The following is a 12,154-nucleotide window of genomic DNA, read 5'->3' on the forward strand; positions in this document are numbered from 1 at the left end:
GAAAATACAACTTTCATCTTTGAGGCAGCTTTACTTGTTCTGGTAGACGTACTTCGACATTCTTCAGACTAAATGTCCCCAATTTAACAGCCTTTCTATACAGCTCATGTATCTAGCTCCTTGGCTGGGTTTTTGTTTGGTGGGTTTTTTTTTCCCCTTTATTTCCTCCCTCTCTTTAGTGGTTGCTGAAACCTGGTGTTCAAAACCGGACCCAGTGTTTCAGCTGAGGCCTTAGCTGCACTGAATTGAATGAAGGAATTACTTTCACATCGGGGGCGGGGAGAAAAGGTGGTATATTTGCTAATAACATATGCAACACTGTTTTCAACTTAGGTTATATCCCACTAGATACTTGCCATCAAAAATGTCTATAAGTGGGATTCCTGGAGCGATGGGGATATTCGATGTCGTCTCACTGATGATGTTGAGGAGTGACTTGACTTCTGATTCTAGGTGCTCCACTGTTTTTATTACCTTCTAATGAAAACAAGGGCGACAAATGGAGAAAGGGGTAGTCAGAGAGTCAAGTGGAAGGAATTGTACCAAATGTGTTAGCAGAAGTACAAATCTAATGTCCCATAATGCTAACAGCTAATTTAATTTATATTACGCATTGCAGATTTAAATATTTCTTGTGTTACGCTGGCCTCTAGTGGCGTGAAGTATTAAAACTTTGTTTTGCAAGAGTTAAGTTGCATAGTATCTGTATAAAGAATCACACATAATTTGGCTTCTTGGAGAGAGCTTTGCATTAATTTGGTTTTAATTCTCTTTCATTTCTGAGCCACCATTATATCCAAGAAAAGAATCTGAATTATATCCAAGAAAAGAATCTGGAAGATGAGAGGATCTGATGGGGTAGAAAGAAGAGGGCTGAGACTAGAGCAGGCAAGAGGTAATGTTGCCATTTGAGAGCCAACAGCATGCAGTTTGGCAGCTACCCAGCTAGGAATAGTTAGCACTGGACATGTATCTTGTGAGTGCTTGTGCTGGTTTTGGCTGGGGTAGAGCTAATTTTCTTCATAGTAACTAGTATGGGGCTGTGGTTTGGATTTGTGCTGAGAACAGTGCTGATAATACAGTGATGTTTTCATTATTGCTGAGCAGTGCTTACACAGAGTCAAGGCCTTTTCTGCTCCTCACCCCACCAGCGAGGAGGCTGGGGGTACACAAGAAGTTGGGAGGGGACACAGCTGGGACAGCTGACCCCAGCTGACCACAGGGATATTCCATACCATATGATGTCATGCTCAGCGTATAAAGCTGGGGGAAGAAGAAGGAAGGGGGGGGACATTCAGAGTGATAGTGTTTTGTCTTCCCAAGAACTGTTCCACGTCATGGAGCCCTGCTTTCCTGAAGATGGCTGGACACCTGCCTGCGGATGGGAAGTGGTGAATGAATTCCATGTTTTGCTTTGTGCGTGCGGCTTTTGCTTTACCTATTAAACTGTCTTTATGTCAACCCATGAGTTTTCTCGCTTTTCTGATTTTTCTCCCCCATCCCACTGGCAGGGGGTGAGTGAGTGGCTGTGTGGTGCTTAGCTTCCAGCTGGGGTTAAGCCATGACAGTGCTTCAGACACTAGGGAAATAAAAAATCAAAACTTTGCAGCTTTCCTGGAATCCCAGTCATAGAGTTCATTTAGCTCTTGAGTGTCTGCAGGAGCAAGCAGAAGCTCCTCTGTCAGTCTTGGAGTCACCTGTAGAATTCACATCTAGCCATGAACAGATGTGAAACTTTACAAGTATCAGTTCGGAGATTGTTATGTTAAAGGCATAGTTTAGACATTTTAGAGAAGGCTGATATGATAATATTCAGTGATTCGTTATTCAGTTGTTTGGAATTTGTCAAGATTATATGTTGATGGTAATGGCTTTATGGATAGTTACAATCCATGTCATCTGAAAAAAAATAGTTAGACCTTGAATAGAATAAAATCAAGAAGGGACAGTGTCTAGAAACATCATTCTTATTTCTTTTCTTGGCTCACAAGGATGGGGCAGAGGTCTGGTAAGGTCCAGGAGCCAGTGCAATACCTCTTACCTCTTCAATAATATCTAAACGTTCGTGGATCATATCATGTTCGTTACACCAGCTTCCTCCTCCCAAACTTCCAGGTAACACACTGACAGGGTCTGCAGCAGCTGGAGAAACAGCCACAGTTAATTAGCATGAGGTTTTTTAATAGCGGTCCTTACCTTTCTGACTTCTGAAGTGGTATTTTGCATGCTAAACTGCATTGTTTATGAAACATAGGAGTCCCAGGTAGAAATTGAACCTCTCTCCCAATAACTAAACCAAATAAATAAACCAAACACAGCACAGCTATACCCCAGTGCTGTGAATGTCTCCTTGCCTATACATGTTGTCATGGTTGGTGGGAGCAAGCTGTTTTCTCTTGCCAGGGGTATTTGTTTTGTTTTGTTTGTGTGCATGTTTGTTTTACACAACCTAGTCTTTTTCCTACCTTTGTAGGGTGAGTTTGTAGACTGTAACTCTGTCTCTACAAGTATAAAACATAAGCATTGGGAAGATCTGCCTTACACATCAGTTCCTCTTAGACTTTCTTCAGAAGCAGCTGGTGTGGTAAAGCTTTGAAGAGTAGCTACGTTTATCCACTTATGCCCCAAATGGATACAAGCTGGTGATTCCAGTGTCCCAGAAATTTGTCCATAACAGTCTGATTTTGCAATGGGAAGGGAAACAATAAAAGCGTGTACAGCTGATGCTGTTTGCTGGCCAAGTCACTCTTACATGGTGCTGTATTGCAAGGTCACTTACCTCTGTCAGTTACCTGTATTTACATTTCAGTGCTCATGAGCTCTTGCTCTTTGAACATTTCATTCTGCTGGCTCTGTTCCATGAAAGGCCAGTACCTTCTGGCATCCATGATTTAACGGTGCCAATTTCCTTTTCATAACTTTTGTGTGACATTCAGCAACATTTAGTTTTTAATAACATGTGCAAAGAACTGTAATTGGAGAATTTTAAACCCCACTGAAGTGATAACCTATCTTGCTCCATGTTGATAAAGTTAGGTCTTGTTCTTGTCTGAGGCCTGAAGAAGCTATGATTATAAGAAAGCTGCAATAACTCATTCTGTTGTCATTTGATTGTAACAGAGACAAAGAGGAAACTCTGCACTTGTGTTATAATGAACACTAAGGAACGTAAGAGCCACTCGTTCTGTCCTCAGTAGTGTTGTGTGAGAGCAGTGACTTGGAACTTCTGCAGTGCTTCATTGCAAGTTTGTGCCAAGATTTCTGGAGTGTAGGTATCGGATGATGGCAAACACGTGTCCGTAAGGATTGTTGCCATTGCAGTTTGATGAGATGGGAGATGTACTCTGAGTTGGAATGGTATACTTGAAATTAGAGGGTGGAGGGTGGGAAGGAGAAGAGGATTAAAATATGACCTGATGTACTAGGCATTATTTAGCAATTGGTTTGGCAGAGCTTAAGAGAGAATTTTTGGTTGTTTATTTGTAACAAGATTTTGATTTGCATTTTTTTAGTGCATTCTCCAGGAGGTGGTGCTGTTAGGACAGAATCACTAAGTATTCAGCTACCTGTTTACAAAAGACTGCTGAAACATGGCAGGTACTTAAATACTAGCTGCTTTGCAGTTGCCCTTTTTTTCTCTTTTGTTGCTGCTAGTGGTGTTTCGGGACTGTTGTTACCTTGTAACTTAGTGGTCAAGCGAACCATGCTACTTCTCAAAATTTTTCTTTATTTACATGCTTTTTCTATCATGGCTGGAACAATACAGAGATACTGAAATTCTGTGTCAGAAACAGAGGTTACAAAGCATTAGCTAGTCTTTGTGTAGAAACTTTGTCTTTCCTAGTAATAGGATAATACCAAGGTAAGCTCCATTTTACTGTCAGAGATTAATAAAATTTCCACCTTTCCAATATTCCCAGCTCTAGCTCTTGGCATCAAGCCTGATGACCCAATTCAGCTGTATGCTGAACTGCCACCCATCGTGTTGCAGAGAGGACCACGGGCAAGCAGAAGGCATGGTGATGAGGTAACTGCGGATCAGTTGCTGACTGCTGGGAACATTCCCAGGTCTAACTACCAATGAACTGTGAAAAGAAGCAGCAGAAATCATTAGGTGGACTAAGAGCAAATGGAAGAATTTAAGAATCTACCAGGAGGTTATTCTTCACTGTGTTAACCTAGCTGTAGATGGTTGGAAGGAAAGTTTGGGTGAAGGCCAGTAGCAGTTGTACGCAGTTGTTACAGGATCTTTTGGCCAGCCCAAAGTTACAGGCCAGGCTCATTTAGTTTTGTCCATTCCCTAGAAATGGAAACGCAAGAGGGTTAATGTTGGCTAGCTCAAATTATTGTTGGCCCCCTCTTTTTCTCTGATCATGCATCTTGCATCGTGCTGGTCCGTTAAAGAAAGCCCAGAGCTCTGCTGTAGGAGAATCAGAAGTAGCTGTCTGTCCTGCCCAAATCGGGCTCTGACCCAGACTCTCTGGCCTTTTCCAAACTGCCCAACAGCATGGTGGGCATGCCTCTTGGCACTGGGCAGGGGATCCTTTTACCTTTTTCTTGCTACAGGACCTTAAATCCTCAAAGTGACTTTTTGAAACAGAAATTATGTTTTTACCCAAAATACCACTTTAATCGTTCCTTTTTGTGTGAAAGAGAATTCTGTTCAGCACAAATCTCAGCATTGTGCTGACTGCTACTCTAGGTAGGTGTGCATAGATGGGGAGGTTAGATATGATGGATGACTGTCATGTGTTGAAAGCAGGATATACTGTGATAGGTATGTATAACCAATGTAAGGTGGTTGCATCTCACTGTGAGGTTAGCAAAACACTGCACAGCTTTGTGTGCACGTGCATGTCTAGAGGGGGTTGCTGCGAAATGTAGGACTCGGTAGTGCTCGGTTCCTTGGGGTGGTTGGTTCTTTGATGCAGAGACAGACCGCTTTCTGCACTCAGAGCACATTGCTGCGTTATAAACTAATGGGCTTACTGAAGGAGGAAGGAGTGTCTCGTCCTAGTTTGATAGAACTGTAAGATGTTACCCAGAACCACAGGACTAGTGCAGGGCCTAAAAAATTTGACAAATAGTCCAAGCCTAAGTCTCTCAGGAAGCACCTGGCAGCTGTTGTTAGTGAGTGATAAGAGTTAGTAGAAACCAAAGCCTGTCTAGTTCCCAGACCTCACGGTATGGTGTTGGCTGAGGGATGACCCAGCCAAAACCCTCTCAGCCAGGGCCTGCTTCTCTGTGTCTGGTCAGTGACTTTCTCACAGAGCAGAGGTGCTCTTGCACTTGCAATCGCCCCTTCACCACCACGCCAGGACAGGGACTTCAGGTGGGCTGTTGCTGCTGCTGGCTGGACAGCCAGCGCTTTGGTCAGCATAGTTTTTGTCTGTTTTCTGAGCCTTGGCTTGAGTCTTTGGCTGCTAAATCTCTGTTGTTTTGGTGTCTGGCTTTATCTCTTAACCCACAGCCTTTGTCTCTGGGATGGTCTATTCACAGAGCACATCCGGTCCCTTGTAAATACGGGACATATCTGGGTCACTATGGTCAGACAATTTAGCTGAAGCAGTAATTTCCATGTGCTCAAAGAGAATCACATGTTACTTATGAGTGCTGCCCTTCTCTGTATTGCAGTTGGTGAAAGAAAATGACACAGTCTGCCTTTGGTACTGACCTTCTGCAGCAGCGTTTCTACCCCATGTAATAATAGCAGTCGCCATGTAAAGGCAGTGAAGAATGGAAGGCTGCAAGCCTTGTACGCAAAAGGCCCGTGGCTTTTTAGGATACTTCCATGTACTTACTCTCTTGTTGCTGAAGAAACATTTTTAAAAAGTAAATTAGAATTTTTACTTGCCTGTGTGTCAAAGCACATGTATAACTGCAGAAAACTTTGATAGCAAATTTTAAAGCTAACAGCTTTTAAAAGTAAACTGTTCTTTGTATCCTATATAAATTACATATTTAAAATGTGTGGGTATTTGCAACTTCTGGCAGTTTATCAAATGTGTAGGAGGCATATTTCAATGTCTTGAATATCTCATTTGAAACTTAATGGGTTACTTCAGGCAGATATTTGTTGTAATGTTTCAATACGGTGGAGAGAATTAACCTTTCTGTTAATTTCCCATCTGCAAATTCCCACCCGATGCTTCCTGCAAGTGGGATGCTAAGTTCAATTCTTGAAGTCCATATATAGATGGTTATTTTCCATCGAGAATTAGAACTCTCTTGTTCACGATAAGAAAACCACCCGCGCCTTTTTCCCCTCTATGCGGCATTGATGGTGCCCGTAAAAGCTGGGTAGTTCCGACTGCCCTGCGCTGTGATACAGCCAGACACCAGCAGATGGAGCAGGAAAATGGAGAATCTCCGAGTTGGTTGCTAATAAGGATAAATTTAATAGCAGAATATGCTTAATGTTTGAAAGAAGTAGCATGATGAGGAGAGTAAAGCCTGACTGTACAAAACTTGATGTTATAGCAGGGGATAGGAAGAGCAATAAACTAAGAATTAAAACAACCTTAGCAAACAGGTTAAGAGCAAAGGCCTTTGTTTTAGAATACCTCTCAACTAAGCTCCTGTGCCTCATGTACGTTTTATGTATTCCTCCAACCCCTCAAGATGTTGCTTCTACACACTCCCTGAAGAAGTCTCCTTCTCTAGGACCATCAGGATTCTGTCTGTCCAGATGCTGTCAAATGGTTCATTTTGATGATCCAAATAGCTGCTAATGTTAAACATCAGAATAAACCTGAGCAACTGTCTCTCCACCATCATTTGCTGCTGTTACTAAGACTGACAGAACTGAAGTACGCAATCACACAGATCTGGTAGGTCTTTATAAGTATCCTTCCTAAAAATGCATTGCTGGTCAAACTGAAGTTACAGGCTTGATACAGAAATTACTGGGTTGGGTTCTTTGGTCTGTGTTGTGGAGAAGGTCAAGCTGAGTGACCATAAAGTTCCCTATTTGTCTTAAAGTCTATAAAACTCCTTTTGCATCATTCTGTCTTAGTTGAAAGGTCTTTGTTTTAGAATACCTCTCAACTAAGCTGAAGTTACAGGCTTGATACAGAAATTACTGGGTTGGGTTCTTTGGTCTGTGTTGTGGAGAAGGTCAAGCTGAGTGACCATAAAGTTCCCTATTTGTCTTAAAGTCTATAAAACTCCTTTTGCATCATTCTGTGACCAGTTCGGTTTTGAAAGTTAACTGAGAGTTCGTGTTGTGCTCAGGGGGAGGGACGGGTAAAAAAAAGCAGACCACAAGCCAAACGAAAGAAAAGTGAGGTTGAAACATGAACCTAATAACAAAAAAGGAAGCCTGAAATCATGTGATAGACCAAGAGGAATAAAGGAGAACATATATAACTCTTCAAGAAAACATACTATGTTGAGTGTTCTTGTTTGCCCTACGTTAAGTTTAGCAGTATCATTTTATTCCTGGAGCATATAGCATGAGGTGGTCAGATAGCTTTTAATGAGAAAATGAAGGGGATAGTAATGGATTTATGATCCCATAGGAAAAAGGTAATGAACTTGAGTATCAAGTTCAAATGCTAAACCTCCTAGCCAGTTTGGGAAGAATGCAACAGACCTCTGAGGGGATTTGCTGATCCTTGCTTAAATTATTCCTCGTCTGAATATGTGTTGGACTCCACTTTAACGTGTGTATATAGCTTTGAAGTGTTCGCTCAAGAAATCACATGGTTTACAAAAGTGGTTGCTGAAGTTAACTTGCAGCTGAATACAGGAAAGGTTCAATTGCTTTGAACCTGAACTGATGCTAATACTATCAGTATTAGTGCTTTCAGACCTAACACCATGTTAAGCCAAGACTGTTAGTCATATTTAATTCTGGGGGCTGTTCTTAAAGGCATCAAACTTAGTTTGCACTTAAGTCAACTCTTAATTAAGTTGGCATCCTTAGATATGGAAGTACTGGATTAACTTTCTGTACCACTTACTGGTTTTGTTAACACCAGCGTGCTCACATTAATTTTAAGCTGTACTATATATAACATAATTCATTTTAAATTTTATTGTTAGGACACCGAAGAGAATTGATTTGGATAGAACACGTATCGGAAATGCTTTTTAATGTGCAGATTGTCTTCAAGCTGTTACATGCTCAGGAGCATATCTTTAACTGGACGTAGAACATCTTCCAGACTGTAATCCATAAAATGCTGCCTAATGCTTAGCTGTGACTTAGGCACCTCTGAACCTCTTTCTAGAGTTTAGTGTTTCTAGTTGCTTAAAGATAAGGGAATTCTTGCATTTAGTGATTGCAATGATGACTGCAGGAACTGTAATAAATATGCAAAATTTCTTAGCTTCTTACATACTGTCATAGGTTACTATGCTTTACACTGGAGGCAACTGCAGGGGGTTGTTTGTTTCCTTATGTATGTACACACACCTTTATTAGGCTCTAGCTTTTATGGCAGAAGGACATTGCAAATTCCGTACAGGAAAAATGTGGAATATCCAAAGTGGGAGATGGAAGGTAGGCTGTGTATATTAGACACAGAATTGACAGTAGAAAGCTCTTCTGGAATTTGGGGGACTGAGGAGGATTGGATTGGTTTGGTTAGGGTTTTTTTTTTTTGTTGTTAAATAATTTCAAGAAAGTACATTGAAAGTTTTAATGCTGGTTTAGAGATTAATCTGTAATCTATACTTTCATGTATACATGTAATCAACTGCTACCTGAATGCCAAGTCTTGGAAAGATTTCAAACATGGAACAAAATCCGAGGGATTCCTCTGGTATCCAAGATTCATGAGCCTCTGATAATAATGGAAACATCTTGAAATAAGTTTCTTCCATGAAATTACTATTTTTAATATTCAGTTTAGAAGGTAAATAACCATATCAGAAAGTCAAGTTCCAAACTTGCAGACCTGGTTCGTACTCTGTTTACCAAGATATGGAATATGTTGCTATGAATATTATTTCAGATCCTAGATCAGCTAAGACTGAACTTATTTTAATTCTCTTTTTCCCTGAAAGAGAAGGACCAAAGAGGAAATTTCATGCGTTGTGGGATGTATTGCATTAGTGAAGGTGAGTCAGGGTATCAGCCTACCAGTTCTCACTTCTCAATTCTCTAACTTGTCTGTCCCATCAACCTACATGTGAGATGTCATGCTGTGATGTGTTCTGGTCCTACCGTGCCTCACTTGTGCTCATGAAAGATGCAGAATCAGAACTGGGACTTGTTAGAAATTGTTCCTGACTAGAACATGGCGTCACGTATTTCTGTGTAAAACTACTTTGTTTGGGGGAAGTTTTTGCTATCGTGATCCATGTCATTCTCATTTCACGAAGGAGCTTCAGCTCTCACTTACCCAGCAGTGGAGACTGAGAGGGAATACACAAGGCCGGGGACAGTTCGTGCTGCCAATGGGCACTCTTTTTTCAGGCACAGCAAAATCTGGGGCCCTTGCCATGGCTGTCTGCCAGAAGCAAAATTACTACTTGAAAAACCACTTTGCTGCTGCTGCTGTGTTACCATATTTGTGATTATAAGAAGCACTTAAGTTTTGTATATTTTCATTCAAAGGAGGGGAGATAACAATAAAATGTTCCTGTGAAGGAGTTGTTTGCTTGGAATATGTTTCCAGCATGCTGGTCTTCTGACCAAGCAGCCTGGGAATAGCCTCTTGTGCTTCCTGTTGCAATGGAAAATTACTACAGGGAATGGGACTGGTAAGAGATGTGAGCTGTGTAATTTGCAGGTAGGTTACTCTAATTCATGCTGTAATTTACGATGGGATACCCTGATGCTCTGTGCTGCAAACAAAAGTTTCCCTTTATTATGTATTTATTCCTGTGTGAATATATGTTTGTTTTGGAAACTAAGGCAAAGTGTTAGGAGGATTATAGCTAGTAGCTGTATAGGACTAGTTCTGTGTGGAGAAGGGGATGAGCCATTTTAGGAAGAAGAGGAGCCGTGTTGTAGCATATGTAAAGAATTTAAGTTGTGTAGAATGAATGAGCTTAAGGCTGGTTTGAGAATGGAGGTGAAATACATGAGTACTTGATGCCACCATCAATTTGAGGATGACCACTGGTATCTGGGGATAAAGAGTTTCTTCAATTTTATGAGGACGTGGTTTTTGGTCCGTGTTTAGTAATAGGAGCTATGGTCATGGGGAGTGGGTGAGGTGAGTCTGTGATCACTTAGCTCTGTGGTTGTGTAGCTTGCATACGAGTAGGTTATGGTAGTAGCAAGAAATAGGATAGTGCAATGAAAGAGTACCCTTGTAGTTTTTTTCTAATACTTAAATAAGTCTAAGAACTTGCTTGAAGATATATTTTCCTCTGGCAGACAGTTCATGGGTTCTGCAACAACTCAGGAAGTGGAATAGTGAGATAGATCTATATACACACACACACACACACACACACATATAAATATATATAAGATCCTGGCCTTTATGGCCAAGACAAACAACTGCTTCAACCAGAGCAGATCAGCTGCGTTTATAAATACAGCTGCATCCTGCAGATGAACAGCAGGAGCCCTATATTTCTAAACCCCTGACTTTTTGGGAGTTTGATATTAACCTTTGCTTTACACATGCAGGTTACAAAGTCCACAAAATGTAATAAATTCCTCGGAACTAAAGATAACAAAACATAGGGTTTTACAGTTATATAAAATCTGCTAAAAGGCTCATTTTTGTACAGAACCCATATCTTCAGATACCTCATGGTCTTAAGAAAAACATGCCCTCCTCTGGGTACACTTTTTTGTGACCATCTTTCTCTCTCCTTCTGTGTTGGAGCTCAGAGATGAGTGTTTGCAAAGACTGTAATCCTTGCACTGGAGGCAACAATGCCGGTAGGTGCTATAGGACAGAAAATACCTACGACATGGGGTATAAGTTGAACCGCTACTAGTTTATTAGTAGAGAGATATGAGTCCTAGTCTGGTTTAAGATGGGACATCTCTCATAAATTTTTATTGTGGATTTAATTCTACCATGCAGTAGTTTAATCTCCTGGAGGCAAAACACTGTTCTGTGAGAATGCAAGTGGTCATTTTGGGGCAAAATTAGGCTGTTCTGAAGGGATTTTTTTTTTCTCTCTCTCTCTCCAGTTTGTAGACAACGGTCTAGCTCATAGATCTTCTCAGCTTTGATACTGCATGTGGATATCGGAGGATCCAAAATATTCTGAGAAGTCATAATACGTTAGCTGAATGAAGGAAAAGATTCTTATACCTGGTTTACTTTAACTTGTAGTTAAAACGGAAGGAAACTTCCGCTGTTTAGAAAGAAATCATGCCACAGCGTGGAGTACTGAGCAGCAATGCCTCCACTGGAGCTCTCCTGTCGCTGTCTCCCTAGTAGCATGCTCAGTATTGTCAGCCCTTGGCTTGCTCAACTAAATGGCGCATGTCAGCGGGGCCAGCCTTCTTGCCAGGTACCTGTTTACCTGAGGACTCCAGGTCACCTCACATGCAGCAAAGACTTTGCTGTTGGGGTGTTGCACCCCTCAGAACAATTTGCCCGGAGGTTTTTGTAAGAATGGAAACACGTTTAAGTGGGGCAGGCATGGAATGCTCCAGTGCCCCAGGCTATGTTGTATGCCACATTTGGGCAGCACCCCACAAACCAACCCAGCAACAACAGCAAAGAACTAGAAACTGTGGCCACTAGGCAGGAGCACGTGGTTGCATGCGGAAGGGCTCCCGCACCAGCCTCTCCTCCTGAGCTGTTTGAAGGCTGAGCTCTATGACTATGAGATTGTTCATATTAATGGCTGAATTAAAACATAAATTTTACTTTGGCAAACTCCAAACTGTTTTTAAGAGGAACCTATGGTGGTTGGGAGGGAGGATCTGTAAGGAAATCAAAAGTTAGGTTCCCCAACTGAAAGGTAGCAAAGGGAAAGTGGGGATGACATTTTGAAGCCTGTCAGACAGCCAGGGTACTCCCCTGGCCGTGACAGACACAAAATTTCCCATCTTACGTAAAGTACACCTCTGAGACAGTGAAAATGATTCCCTGACTGGCATGATACTGGGTACTAGTATCCACTGCAGTTATTCAAATACTATTCCATTTATCTGGATTTTATCTGAGTTTGCTAATGATTTCAGCTTAAAACCATACTTTTGGGGCAATAAACAAAAACGCTCTTC

The 12,154-nt window shown here is 41.4% G+C and overlaps 1 protein-coding gene across 1 annotated transcript in view; it reads right to left on the bottom strand.

The window, feature by feature from the left end:
- Positions 1–324: 324 nt before the first annotated feature.
- The window catches only part of PLAC9 (placenta-specific 9), a 12,973-nt gene continuing 1,143 nt past the window's right edge, over positions 325–12,154 (bottom strand). Inside the window, exons 2-3 of the mRNA XM_010288142.1 lie at positions 2,042–2,142; positions 325–477 (exon numbers count right to left, since the gene is read on the bottom strand). Coding sequence (XP_010286444.1) covers positions 325–477; positions 2,042–2,142 — 254 coding nt within the window. The remainder of the gene's footprint in view (positions 478–2,041; positions 2,143–12,154) is intronic.

The sequence above is a fragment of the Phaethon lepturus genome, unplaced genomic scaffold, assembly GCF_000687285.1.
Source record: "Phaethon lepturus isolate BGI_N335 unplaced genomic scaffold, ASM68728v1 scaffold14425, whole genome shotgun sequence".
Classification (NCBI taxonomy): Eukaryota; Metazoa; Chordata; class Aves; order Phaethontiformes; family Phaethontidae; genus Phaethon; species Phaethon lepturus.